General features: G+C 44.6%; 2 protein-coding genes across 4 annotated transcripts in view; one reads left to right on the top strand and one right to left on the bottom strand.

The window, feature by feature from the left end:
- LOC141075045 (uncharacterized) overlaps window positions 1-152 on the bottom strand; it is a 64,407-nt gene extending 64,255 nt beyond the window's left edge. Inside the window, exon 1 of the mRNA XM_073562392.1 lies at window positions 3-152. Coding sequence (XP_073418493.1) covers window positions 3-152 — 150 coding nt within the window. The remainder of the gene's footprint in view (window positions 1-2) is intronic.
- SHISA7 (shisa family member 7) overlaps window positions 1-14,747 on the top strand; it is a 397,834-nt gene that overhangs the window by 196,477 nt on the left and 186,610 nt on the right. The window lies entirely within an intron of this gene.

Here is a 14,747-nt window from a genome sequence, read left to right as displayed (position 1 = left end):
ACCTTGAGTTTCAAGGATTGATAGTTCTGGTTAGTCAGATTTGGCATTGCGAACTTCACAGAGTTACTGCCATCTTTGCTTCTTCTTTTTTGTAATTCTCTTTCCTCTCGGCTGTTCTCTGGGCCTTTGGGTTTCTGGATGTTTGGGTCCATAACCTGATGGCAGCATATTAATCTATGTACTGTCCTGCTGTTCAACCTTAAATATTTATTTATTCAGGTATAGAGATGAGCCAACATTTCAAGGTTCGGTTCGGCAAAAGTCCCAATATTCAGCGAACATGTTTAGTGAACAATTGGAACATGTCCGAACCCCATTTAATTCAATGGGAGGCAAAATCAAATGCATAGAAAATACCTTCAGGGGGGCCAAAAACTTCCAAAAAGCTCAAATTAGAGGAAGACACCAGGAAAAGTGTCATCAATTGACCCATCAATTTCTCTATAAATAAATAATTTAAAAAAAAATTGACGCAGGTTCCACTGTATTTTTCATAACCAGTCACGCAAAACTGATAGCTAAGGGGATGCAGCCCCCAGCTATCAGCATTAGTAAGGCAGGTTATCAAGAATAGAGAGGTCCCCATGCTGTTTCTTAATTATTTAAATAAATAATGTAAAAAAAATGCGTGGAGTCCCCTCCATTTTGACAATCAGCCTTGGTAAAGTTGTAGTGTCGGTGGTGGGGTGCCGAGCTGGGAGGGTGGTCCTACTTTTATACCGCGCAGAGATGACAACAGAGACACGATGGAGGCAGATTCTGGGTGCAACAGGTCCAAGTTTATTTCTTCACTTGCCGTCCGACTGACGGCACACCTCGTGGCCCTCCGTTTCCAGAGCCGCTTCTCACACCGTACACTGGAGACGTGTCTGCACACACCGTCCCCTCCTTTACTGTCGACGCTCCTGACAGTTCCGTCACTGTGGCCGCCTTAGGCCCATTAACCAACAGCGCTTCTACTGCTCAGTCGTCGTGTCACATACGGTGTCTTACACCCAGTACCTCGTCTCAACTGCGGTCCTTTCCTGTCAGGACCACCCCCCTGACGTCCTCTCTCCTCAGTCCCCCTGGTCTGGATTCTCCTCAGAGTGCACAGACTGTCGTAGTCCTCCTGTCACTTGAGCTCCCCCTGGGGACTGGAACTTTCTGGAACCCTCCCTCAGTATTTATAACTCCCCCGGTTCCTTGAAACTGTCACTCTAACTGTCACCACGCCCCCCATGACCAACGGTTTCTAAAGCCCTAAGCTGCTGTAAAGTCCTTTGCTCACACTCCACCCTGCCATCTAATGGTCATCCCAAGGTACTGCACGTCCACTACACTTTCCTAGTTGTTTCCCCACTGTAATCACTGACTCCTACCTACACTGTGCAAACCTATCTTTCTTCACTCTGACTAGTCCGTCCGTCCGTCAGGTCACCTTCCCTACACTCCCCCTTCCTTTGTCCATTGTCGTCCTCGACAATCGTCATCCCTGCCTTCGTCGTTCTGAATCTACACCTACATTCTGTTGTCGGACCAGAAGTTGAGCCAAACCCACTATCTGCGGGGGCCGAACCATACTGGGAGCACTATGCTCTGAGCAGCCTACTGCTACTCACCAGCGCGCACGCCACATGACAACGTCTTTCAAATTGGGCAAGGTACACCCGTATTCTCTCTACGGTGTGTATCTTTCCCCTACTCTCCCCTACTGTTACCTTTCACTATCCGGTACGCCATGATCGAGGCCACTCACCTACCAGATCATTGCCGGCGCCCGCCTTTCCTTCTTCAGGGGTGTCCGTGGTGTTGGGGACCTGACCTAGGACGGCTGTCTTTCTCACGTCTTCCAACTCATTTTCCTTCTTTCAATTACATGTCATGGTCGGCGTCCCGGTCTCCCAGACCTCCTCAACTCTTAGATCCCTACCGGATCTCACATTTTCCTTTGGTCCCGCAGACCTTCCCTTACCCGGACCTGTTGCATTTTACTTTGCATATTATACATCATACAACTTTATAATAGCACAAGTACCCCATTTTTTATAATTTTTTTTTTTTTCCATTTTCTTTTGCTCATTTTAAAACCAACATATAACAACATAACATTGCATGTCTTCTTTCTCCCCCCTTCCTTGGACATGGACACTCCCTCTCTTCTAAGTATCCCCGCTCTGTCAGTCTAACAAGTAAACACAAACTATCCTGTAAGAGGAACATAGAAAAACAGACATAAAAATCACAGATAAACATTTCTTTTTTTTTTTTAAAAGCTGACCGCGAACTGTCCTTTTGACCTGCACAACGGTGCAACGAACTCCTGACAGTTCAATCCTCCTTTCGGTGGTCAGAAGTATGGGACCCCACAACCGTGGAGCTCCCAGGATGCAAGAAGTGTCCCTTTCTGCAAGATAGTATAAACGAGCCGTCCCGGGGGTCGTGCAGCCGCCATGCCAGCCTCTCCCCTCTCATGGAGCAGGTTCCAGACTTCCTGCCCCCTGGCCCTCTTCTTCTCTATAACTCCTGCGACCCAAACAGAGGGTCCGGCATGAGCCCTGGAGTCCGGTGGGCGGGACTTAACCGAGGAAGGACGTGGATCAGAGGCGGCCGATGATTCCTGCGGCTCAACAGCCGCTGGGGCCAGGTGGCAAATGGGGACAACCGGGTCCTTGGAGGCTGGAATCACAAGGCCCACTAAGTCGGCCGCAGTCGACTTCAGCAGCGGCATAACCGCGGCCTCAGGACAGGCCGCATCCACTACTTCCAATGGAGCCGGAGTAACGGCCGGTTCCAACGACGCAGCTGCTATCAGCAGGGGGAACGCAGCAGCGTCTTCTTTGGATGACTTCCGCACTGGCGGCTCCAGGCGGGGTACCTCAGGGACTTGAGCAGGGGCCTCGCACAACTCTGCATACACCACTGGGCCCGATGTACCCAGGCCTTCCGGTGCGCAGGGGGCAGCGTGCTGCGGCGGAATGATGAGGGCCGCTGGCGGAGGCACTGGTGGTGCCGGGGGTACTCTCACCTTCCCCGGCGCTGCGGCCTCCATCACATCAATACGTGGCTTCACCCGCAGCATCCGTCCCTCGCTCCACTGTCCCGCGGGTTTTTCCCCTAAACTCGGGGGCTCCGCTGAGAAGTCCTCTGCTGGTATTGGTGGCGGCCGTTTTCGCTGACTCCGCTCAGGCTCCGCTCCCCAGCTCAGCATCCCGCTGCTCTCCCGTGGCTCTGAGGGCGACTTCTGGCACAGCTCCATCCCCTGCCGCCACTGCCACTCTAGGCGGCCGATGCCCCGACACCTGCAGAGTCTCATACCGTCCGTTGGGCAGCACTCGAATGGCATCAGACAGCCGCAGCCAAGTTTTTCTTCTGTGCCACTCCCTCTGTGAGGTGAGGTGTCGGCAGGCCTCTCCACCATCCTGTCAGGGTCCAATATATGGAAGCGTCGATTTCCAGGCACATACTGCTTCCTTTTGGGGTACGTTGGAGGGGGTCCCAGTCCATTCAACACGACTGCAAACACCCGGACCTCTCCTCTGCGCTGAAGCAACACCGCCATACTGCACAGTACCTGGTACCGCCCCGGATCCTCTGCTGGCCACCCAGATCCGCCACAGCGCTTCCCATTTGTATTCCACAGGTAGGTCATTTGTAATCCACAGGTAATTGTAATCCAAACAGAGTAGTCCAAGTCCTTTTCCATTCTTTGAGGCAGGTTTGCCGCAGAAGATGGGGTATTAGCGGCGGCGATCCTGCCGACTACGCCAAATGTAGTGTCGGTGGTGGGGTGCCGAGCTGGGGGGGTGGTCCTACTTTTATACCGCGCAGAGATGACAACAGAGACACGATGGAGGCAGATTCTGGGTGCAACAGGTCCAAGTTTATTTCTTCACTTGCCGTCCGACTGACGGCACACCTCGCGGCCCTCCGTTTCCAGAGCCGCTTCTCACACCGTACACTGGAGACGTGTCTGCACACACCGTCCCCTCCTTTACTGTCGACGCTCCTGACAGTTCCGTCACTGTGGCCGCCTTAGGCCCATTAACCAACAGCGCTCCTACTGCTCAGTCGTCGTGTCACATACGGTGTCTTACACCCAGTACCTCGTCTCAACTGCGGTCCTTTCCTGTCAGGACCACCCCCCTGACGTCCTCTCTCCTCAGTCCCCCTGGTCTGGATTCTCCTCAGAGTGCACAGACTGTCGTAGTCCTCCTGTCACTTGAGCTCCCCCTGGGGACTGGAACTTTCTGGAACCCTCCCTCAGTATTTATAACTCCCCCGGTTCCTTGAAACTGTCACTCTAACTGTCACCACGCCCCCCATGACCAACGGTTTCTAAAGCCCTAAGCTGCTGTAAAGTCCTTTGCTCACACTCCACCCTGCCATCTAATGGTCATCCCAAGGTACTGCACGTCCACTACACTTTCCTAGTTGTTTCCCCACTGTAATCACTGACTCCTACCTACACTGTGCAAACCTATCTTTCTTCACTCTGACTAGTCCGTCCGTCCGTCAGGTCACCTTCCCTACAAAGTTGACAGTTGGGGGCTGGTATTCTCAGGCTGGTAAAGGGCAATGGATTTTGGCCCTCCCAGACTAAAAATAGCAGCCCACAGCCGCCCTTAAAAATTGCATCTATTAGATGAGCCAATCCTGGCACTTTGCCTGGCTCTTCCCACTTGCTCTGTGGCAGTGGCAAGTGTGGTTCATCTTTGTGGGGTTGATGTCACCTTTGTATTGTCTGGTGACATCAAGCGTCTATAAGACGTCTATCCATTAATAATCCTATAGTTATATTGTAAATAAACACACACCCAGAATAAAGTTTAATTGAAAGAATAACATATTCTTTAATGAATCTAAACTAAACCATACTCAGGTCATTGCCTGGCCAATGTCTCCAGTAGCAGAATTAAAATAATAAACAATCATATTCCTTATCTGTCCACCAAGAAGACAATAATCCATTTGTCCCACAGTGGGTCTAGCTGATATTTTTAGTTCAGCAGGGTTGCCAATATCCATGGCCCCTTTCTAGGCTATTAATATCAGCCCACAGCTGTCTGCTTAGCCTTTTCTAGTTATGAAATATAGGGTAACCCTATGTCATTTTTTTGGGATCCCCTATTTTAATAACTAGGAAAGGCTAAATATACAGTTGTGAGTTGATATTAAAAGCCTGGGAACATTTGTGAATATTGTCTCTGTCCCAGAATATTAACATTAGCCCCTAGCCATTTGCTTTCCCTCTGCTGATTATGAAAATTGTGGGAAACCCCCACACATTTTTTCAATTACTTTTTTAATTGTCAAAAAAACATTAAGGTCACCTGAGTTCATTGCAGCTGTTTCTCTTGCTTTGCAAGTGCCAGTGCGAGACTGATGAACGACTGCGGGTTTGGCATTCGGCACTCCGGCATTCAACAGTCCAGCACTGTAGCTACCTTGAGAACCAGTGGCTTGAACTTAGGTAATCTTTCAGTTCACAGCAATTGGGTCTCCAGGCAGCTTTGAGGCACAGAAAGTAACCTCAAATGAAACTTTGAGGGACATTTTAAGGTTACTGAAGTTTCTAGCTGCTGGAACACCTGAAGGGTATGAACTTAGGTTACCTTGGGTGTGTATTTTACTGTACTTGTAAATACATAAAAAAATAAACAAAAAAAAGTAATTTTCACAAACAGCTGAGGGAAAGATGATGGCTGGGGGCTAATGTTAATATTTTGGGAATAGGCCAATATTCATAAAGGTTCCCAAGCTATTAGCAATTAATATCAGGTCACAGCTGTGTGCTCTTAGCCTTTATTAGTTATTATAGGGGAAACCCCCAAAAAAACGACATGGGGTCCTCCCTATATTCAATAACCAACAAAGGCTAAACAGAAAGCTGCGGGCTGATATTGGCAGCCTCCCAGACTAAAAATATCAGCTCTTAGCCATCCCAGAACTGGCGCATCCACTAGATGTGCCAATTTTGGTGTTTAGCCTTGCTCTTCCCATTTACCCTGGTTGATGTCACCATTGTATTGTCCGGTGACATCAAGCCCATGGCTTAGTAATGGAGAGGCATCTATAAGACACCTCTTTATTACTAATCTTATAGTTATATTGTAAATAAACACATAGCCGGAATAAAGTCCTTTAATTAAAATCAAAACAAAACACACTTTTCTTTTTTTAATTAAAAATAACAAACACAAATATACTCACATAACAACCATTCCTTTGAAGCCCTCATCGGCTGTAATAAAACAAAAACTAAAAACCATATCCCTCACCTGTCCATCGTTCTTTCCCATGCCATAATCCACATCTGGGGATAAACAGATTTCAATCTGGATGGTGCCAAGATGTAACCATCCAGGCTGAGAACTACTGAGGAACGAGCTGCTGTGAGCACAGCATCAATGACCAGCAGTTACTTCATCGAGGTTACCTCTGGTCACTGAGGCTGTATTCCGAGCCGAGCACCTGAACTGTGATGATCTCAGCACCATGAGAAAAAGTCAGTGAGTTCACCACAGTTTAAGCTAAGTGAGTCACCACAGTTCAGCTCAATGAGTTCACCATGGTGAGGTCAATACTAGTCACTGATGCTTCGCTCGCAGCAGCTCATTCCTCAATGGTTCTCAGCCTGGATTGTTGCATCTTGGCACCACAAGGGCTTTAGTGGAATGGACAATAAAAAGGTGACAACAACAGCACAAATATGAATCACACTTGCCACTGTCACAGGGCAAGTGCAAAGAACCAGGCAAAGCACCAGAATTGACGCATCTTGTAGATGCTCCTTTTCTGGTGCAGCTGTGAGCTACTATTTTTAAGTTGGAGGCTGCAATATCCAAGGACTCTAACCAGCCTGGAAACTCCAGCCCCCAGCTGTCTGCTGGTTGTGAAAAATTGGAGGAACCCCACACTGTTTTTTTAATTATTTAATTAAATAATTAAAAAAATACGGCATGGGAACCCTTCTATTCTTTTTAACCAACCTTGCTAAAGCTCACAACAGAGAGTTACAGCCCACAGCTGTCAGTTTTTCCTGGCTGGTTATCAAAAATACAGGGGAACACATGTCATTTTTTAAATGTATTTTTAATTTATTTATTTATAGCGCAGGTGGCGGCTGATGAGACTATTGTTGCTTGCAGATGCCTATCCATTACTAACCCATGGCCTTAAATTCACCGGACAATACAAAGATGTCATGTACCCCATAAATATGAACCCCACTTGCCACCTCCACAGGGCAAGTGGAAAGAGCCAGGCAAAGCACCTTTTCTGGGGCGGCTGTGAGCTGCTATTTTTAGACTGGGGGGGCAATATCCAGGGCCCCTTACCAGCCTGAGAATACCAGCTTGAAACTGTCTGCTTTAGCTTCGCTGGTTTTCAAAAATGAGGGGAAATCCATACCATTTTATTTAATTTATTTAAATAACTAAAAATTGTGGTGTGGGGACCCCTCTATTCTTGCTGAAACTGACAGCTCAGTGTTGTAGCACACAGCTGTAAGTTTTGCCTGGCTGGAGAACCGAATGTCATTTTATTTAAAAAAATGTATTTATTTATAGCGCATGCGGTGGCTGAATACTTCCATCAGCCGCCACCTGCTCTCTCTGTTATCAATCGATGTTATACGAGTGTCATCAGTATGCATGAGTGTGGGACGTTTTGCGGCCCTTGCTGCTACCGGAAAAGCTGACATCTGAAAGAGCTCTTAGTGAACTTGATGATTTACTGAACTTTGGTCAAATTTTGTCGATTTTTAGGGAAATAGCTTGGGAATATGAACACAAATCCGAATGTGCAATAGTCGTGCCGAATTTGAGATTGGCGAACATTTTCTGAACAAATTTGCTCATATCTATTAAGGAGCAAAAAATAACACAGCTTACAACTGGTATTTATTATAACTTAAATATCAGCATCATGTCTGTTAGCTTGCAAAGAAAAAGTAAAACTGCTCCAGCTAGACACAAAGTGAACAGGAACTTAATGTTTTTTTGTTTGTTTGCTTTTTGACAGTGTATTACTGGCAATATAATACTATTTCTGGAGACAGAGACTCATGTACTATTAAACAGTAGTAAATAGTACTGTAGCTGTTGAAATATGTACAATAATAATAATTATTATAACAGACCCCTTTAAGTGACTAACTGCATTTATACTTTTCCAGGTAATTGATGACTGTCGCTTTAACGCATTTTAGGCTATTCATGTCTACAAAACTGCTTCAACTCTGACATTTGGATTAGTTTTCTACAGTGAACTACTTGCTTCAGGTTCTTCCAAAACATTTCTGTTTGATTAAGGCCAGTTCTTTGGTTTGGCCATAGCAATCATTAGCATTATTCTTCTTTAACCATTCTTTTGTAGAACACATTGTGTGAGATATAATTCATCCAAGATAGCAAACTGTCTTAGACCAGAGGCATCAAAACAAGCCTAAACCATGAAACTACCACAACCATTTTTCATGCATGGTACTGTGATGCTAGTCACTACTCATCGACTAACCATGAGGCAGAGTAGTCAAGAGGTTCCAGGTCAAAAGCGGGATAAGACAAACAGACAGTAAAGGGAAATGTCCGGGATCTGGTAACTAAAGTCAGAATACATCAAAGGCAAAAACTGTTAAACAAATGAGTATTCGCAAGGCAAATCCAAGATCCAGCAATAAAAGATCAGAACATCAAAATACTGTGCAGAGTATGCATAACATTGTGCTAAAGCTACAACTGGAAATTATTGAGCACTGCCAGCCAGCTAAATAGCACGGCAATTATTTGGAAAGAAAAAACCCTTTAGCAAACTCAAACATAACAATGACAGCCCGAAACACCTTTTCTCATGGTCAGGACATGGTTAATGTCCTGCTCTTTCAGGGTTAAACCTTTGCTGAACCCTCTTTGGATCTCACTTCAGACTAGGATCCCTGTCAGCTATACTTTCAGTTTAGTCTGTGTGTCTGACCCCTTGAGTGTGTGTGTACAGTTGCTTCAGTTTACTTGCTGTCTGTGCAGGACACTGTTTGTTTGATATCTTGGTTTTCTGACTCCTAGCTTCCCCTCTGACAATCCTCGGTCTTCCCCCTTTGGCACCTCGTGATTTCCTGGTTTTGATCTCAGCTGGTTTGACTACTCTCCTGTGCTTATCGTCTCCTCTGCGCCCCGGCGTCTGGCTCAGCCCCCAACCACCTCCTACTCTGTCACATGGTTCAGGTCCTGTTTGTACCTGGTCTTCTTACGGTTGTTCTGGTCTCAGTTCCCTGGCTGCAGTGTGCAGCAATCTCTGCAGCAGTTACCCTGTCACATGGTTCAGATCCTGTTTGTACCCAGTGAGTTCTCCACTGCTCTGCTCCCGATTCCCTTGCTGTAGCGTGCAGTCATCTCCGCAGAAGCTATACCCGGGAGTCGTGACACCTTTTCTATCCATTAGATAACTGAGCTGTCACTCGCAGCACTGACAGCCTGACATGCCTCTACTATCCATGGTGTGGATGAGCTGTCAGTCACAGAGTTCCTAGGACACATCGGGTGGCCAAAATAATGACAGGTATGATTTTCTTAAGCTATTTTGTAGCATTTTTCTTTCCTTAAGGGCATGTCACACTAAGAGATATCGCTAGCAATATCGCTATAACTTGTGACATTATAGCGATATTGCTAGCGATATCTCTGTGTCTGATACTTACCTACGACCCGCTCCCCCGCTGGTTATCGCTGATCGCGCGAGAACGTTCAGGACCGCTTCTCGTCGTCAGCTTCCTGTGGCACTTCCTGCTGTGAGGACGAGCGACGCGTGGAGCCGGGCGGGAGGACGCAGGATCGCCTAGTGTGACAAGTAAGTAGCGATCCCCGTCCCCAGCGATGTCGCTGGTGAGATCTGCCTGTGTGGCAGCTCACTAGCGACCACTTAGCGATGTACCAGCGATCTTGACCGCGTCATATCGCTGGTCGGGATCGCTGGTACATCGCTAAGTGTGACAGTACCTTTAATCAACATCTAATCAGTTAATCCATAAAGTTCTACTTTGGTCTCATCCACCCATAAAACATTGCTCCAATAATCTTCAGTTTAGTCCAGGTGATATATAGTAAAAAGCAGAAGGGCAGCAATGTTGTTTTTGGAGAACAGTGGCCTTCTCCTTCTAATCCACACCATTGCTGTTAAGTGTCCTTCTGATGGTATAATTATTAATATTAACATTAGCTAATGTGAGGGGCCTTCAGTTGCTTAGAGGTCACCTTCGGTTCCTTTGGGGCCTCACAGACCATTTTTTGCCTTGGTCTGATCTTTGTTCATCAGCCACTCCTAGGGAGGGTAATAATGATGTTAAATTTCCTACATTTGTACTAAATTTGTCTATGAATTGCTGGAGTCCAAACTTTTCAGAGATAGTTTTGTGACCTTTTCCAGCCTGATGACCACTAGCAACTCTTCTTCTGATGTCCCCAGAAATCTCCTTTGTTTATAGCATCACACACTTTTATGCAGAGATTGTAAATTCACCTTTAAATGACATTGTCTAATATTTTTGATTCATTTGTTAGCATTGGTTTGCTTTATCTACTTCTAGGACTTGTGTGAAAATCTGATGTACTTTTAGGTCAATTGAGTGCAAAAATATGGAAAATTCTTAAGGTTTCACAAATTTTCAAACACCACTGTATATCATAGACTGTAAAGACATCTGTCCTATCTTTTGCTTTACATATGATTTCAGGAATAAATAGAGATTATCAGCCCTGACATCCTATCTTTATAATCATGATCCTGATGGTAGTCATGGCAACTAATATTGCCATAACTCTGAGACTACTGCTTCCCCACAGCGGCAACATGCAATGCGGAATGGTTGTCATAGACCCTCTCTGCACTGTGCTAATGGCTGTAACCTGATGTTAGCACAATGTATATGAATGCTGCAGGTGAAGCAATAAATAATAAAAAATAATAAATACACAGTAAAGCAGAACAGGAGAGCTCGGACTTCACAGGACTGATGCTTACTCACAGATGCTGGATTTACAGGACAGTCTCATACTGAGCACTGTGGTAATGAATGCAGTTGCTGTAACAGTGTTGTGTAAGAGACAGTAGGTAACACATAGATCATTAGTTTTAAGCTCGCCTGTGCCTCAGCTAGACTTGTGCTCATTTATTAGCAGACTTTAATACTTTTGAAAAAGATCATGCAGCCAGTCTGACATGAGCTCAATAAAGGTGCGTTTTCATTACCTGATTTTGCATATTTAGATGCCAATCATCGGTGGTCATTTAATTAATTGTTTACAAAGACCGACCACACTTAGCGATGTACACTGAACAATCGGTAATAGATCATTCTGTGCATATAGGCTGCCATTGCTCTCAGCAGCGAGTCCTGTCTCCACTGACAAAAAACGATGATATATTGTGAAAACCAAAAGACCAATTATCTTGATAAATGATCATTTTGCTCTTTCATTTGGCGATTCACAGCCTGTTTAGACCGCAAAATTTTCATAACATGAGTATTCCTCTGAATCAGAGGTGCAGCTAGGGATTCAGCTAAGGGGGGCGAAACATCTGAGTGGGCCCCTAACAGGAGGACATATCATTGGTGCAACCTGCGTGGCTACACTTGGGGGCAAGGGTAAAGAGGCCCATTTCTACCTACAAAAAAGGTGCAATTTTCCATTTTTAAGAGCCCTTGGGCTGCAAAGGGTCTGTAATGTCCACACAGTATAAGAAATTCAAGAGAGAACACTTTAACTGTATTTTATTCTTCTCCTTCTTCCTCCAGCACACAGCATAACATTTCTCTCCTCAGGCTAAACTGAAACTGAAACTCTCCCAGCCCACTTCCTGTCTATAACCTTCCAGTCACAAGATTTCCTTTGTTAGGCTGTGTGCCCACGTAGCGATTTTTAAGCGTTTTTGCTGCGATTTACGGCGCGAAAACATTTAAAAATCGTGTACAGAACGCCCCCCATGCATTCCTATGGCATTCCGCACATGCTGTGCTAATGCTGCGCTTTTTTCCAAGGTGGAATCGCATCGCGGAAAAAAATCGCAGCATGCTCATTCTTTTGTGCGGAATCGCAAAGAATTGCCACGATTCCGCACCCATAGGAATGCATGAGAATCGCTTACTTCCCGCATGTGGCTATGTCCACCATGCGGGAAGTTAAGCGTCTCATGTGCGGTTGGTACCCACGGTGTGGAGGAGAGGAGACTGTCCTCCAGGCCCTGGGTACCATACCCCTGTAAAAAAAAAATAAATATAAAAAATTGTGGTATATTTACCTTCCGGCGTCCCGCGCTGCCATCCCGGCCTAAGCGTTCCCAGTAATGCCTTGCGGCACGGTCCTGTGATGACGTAGTCTCACGTGACTCTAGTGGTCTCGCGAGATTGCTATAGCAACGCGAGACTACGTCATCACAGGTCTCGCAAGGCATTACTGGGAACGCTGAGGCCCGGGATGGCAGCGCGGGACGCCGGAAGGTAAATATACACCGATTTTTTTATTTTTTTTAGCATTTTAACATTCTATCTTTTACTATTGATGCCGCATAGGCGGCCTCAATAGTAAAAACCTGGTCACACTTGTCAAACACTATGTTTGACGAGTGTGACCAACCTGTCAATCACTTTCCAAGCGATACTTCAAATCGCTTGGAAAGTGCTTGAATATCGCACACGAAAATTGCGGCAAAATCGCGATCATAATCGCGGTGAAATCGTGCGGAAAAAACCACGCGATTTCTGGGAAGGAGTCCGTTTTTTGGTGTGCGTTTTAACCCGCACCATGGACACATAGCCTTAAAGAGACAGGTCAAATCATTATACATTACATCATCCCTCTTTTTTTTTGCATACTAACAACCTCAAACAAAATATTGACAAGGCAACAATGCAAAAAGAAAAACATCCAAGAAAAGACATATGTCTGTATTGTCTTATTTGTTCATTTCCAAATCAGGCATTTTAATTACATCCCTTCAATAAGTCTCGATGGAGCCCTTCTTTCCCGTGTAGGGTAATGTCTGGGTTCATTGGAGGTGTCCATTGCTGATGGATCAACTATCCCCTGTTGGCCCTTTCCACCATCGTGTACTAAATCTTCACCGGTGGGAGTTCATTACCATTGTTCGGTGGTATGATGTTAAAATGTGAAGAAATTTGAGTTATAGAGTGTCCATCTCGCTCAGCCGTGACCATGTTGCCTCTTCTCTCAGTAACATTATATTTTGCTGGACTATGTACAGCTGAGGTTTTCTTGGTTGATCTTTGATGCACAACAACGATATCACCTCTTTTGATGGCACTTGGCTGTGCCCTTCACCTTCTGTCTGCAAAATGTTTCATGGTTGCTTGTTAGAGAAATCTGTTGAGCGCACTGAAGAGTCACTTGGTAGGGGATGGCTGGTCACATCAGGGATCCGTATACGAAGAGTTCTGCTGAACATTAGATGATATTAAAATAAACAAGGGAAAAGAACCAATCACACAATGCCTATATAAGATACAATAATTTCAAAAGAGTATATAATAATGCAATTATCAATATCAAAAGTGTGATAGAATCAATCCCCCAAACAAAGGATGGCAGACCATCCGGGTATAAATGAAAATAGAATTCAAAGATGGTTTAAAATAAAAATCACCAGGATGAAAAAGATGGTAAAAAATAATAACAATAATAATAAATAATACAATATAAAAATGCCTTTATTGGAATATTGGCACAACAATTAAATGCATTAAAAATGTGTATATATATATAAAATAAAATAAGATAAGATAATAGCATATACAACCACAAAAGCAATATATTTATGGACAATGGAAAAGCCAGTCCATAACAAAAGGCTTAATTAATGATCCAGGTACAAAAAAGTGCATGAATAAAGTGACATAAAATATCTAATAAATGTGCCCAAAGTGCAAAAAAGTGCTGTTGTGCAAAAGAATTATGCATACAAATCGCCATGAGGCGTGTGCAAGACACAAAATAAATAATACCTGTAAGCCAATTGGTGCTATATGGGTTGTATAAGAACGCGCCCCGACGCGCGTTTCGGAAATAGAATCTCCTTCGTCAGGGGGATAGATACCCCTGACGAAGGAGATTCTATTTCTGAAACGCGCGTCGGGGCGCGTTCTTATACAACCCATATAGCACCAATTGGCTTACAGGTATTATTTATTTTGTGTCTTGCACACGCCTCACGGCGATTTGTATGCATAATTCTTTTGCACAACAGCACTTTTTTGCACTTTGGGCACATTTATTAGATATTTTATGTCACTTTATTCATGCACTTTTTTGTACCTGGATCATTAATTAAGCCTTTTGTTATGGACTGGCTTTTCCATTGTCCATAAATATATTGCTTTTGTGGTTGTATATGCTATTATCTTATCTTATTTTATTTTATATATATACACATTTTTAATGCATTTAATTGTTGTGCCAATATTCCAATAAAGGCATTTTTATATTGTATTATTTATTATTATTGTTATTATTTTTTACCATCTTTTTCATCCTGGTGATTTTTATTTTAAACCATCTTTGAATTCTATTTACATTAGATGATATGTAGCAGCATTAGTAGTGGAGTGTGGCGTATTGCAGTAATTGCGCAAGAATTTGTATAGTGACTGTTTCAGTGGGGTGTGCTCCAGACTAGCTGCCTTGATTCATTTCCACATAGTGTGCATGAAACGTTCTACAATTCCATTGGCTTGCGGCCAGCAAGGTGTGATTTTCCTG

Source organism: Dendrobates tinctorius, unplaced genomic scaffold (assembly GCF_039654945.1).
Source record: "Dendrobates tinctorius isolate UK_male_01 unplaced genomic scaffold, ASM3965494v1 ptg000350l, whole genome shotgun sequence".
Lineage (NCBI taxonomy): Eukaryota > Metazoa > Chordata > Amphibia > Anura > Dendrobatidae > Dendrobates > Dendrobates tinctorius.
Note: the sequence above shows the minus strand (reverse complement) of the source record. Positions and strands in the feature narration are given on the sequence as shown.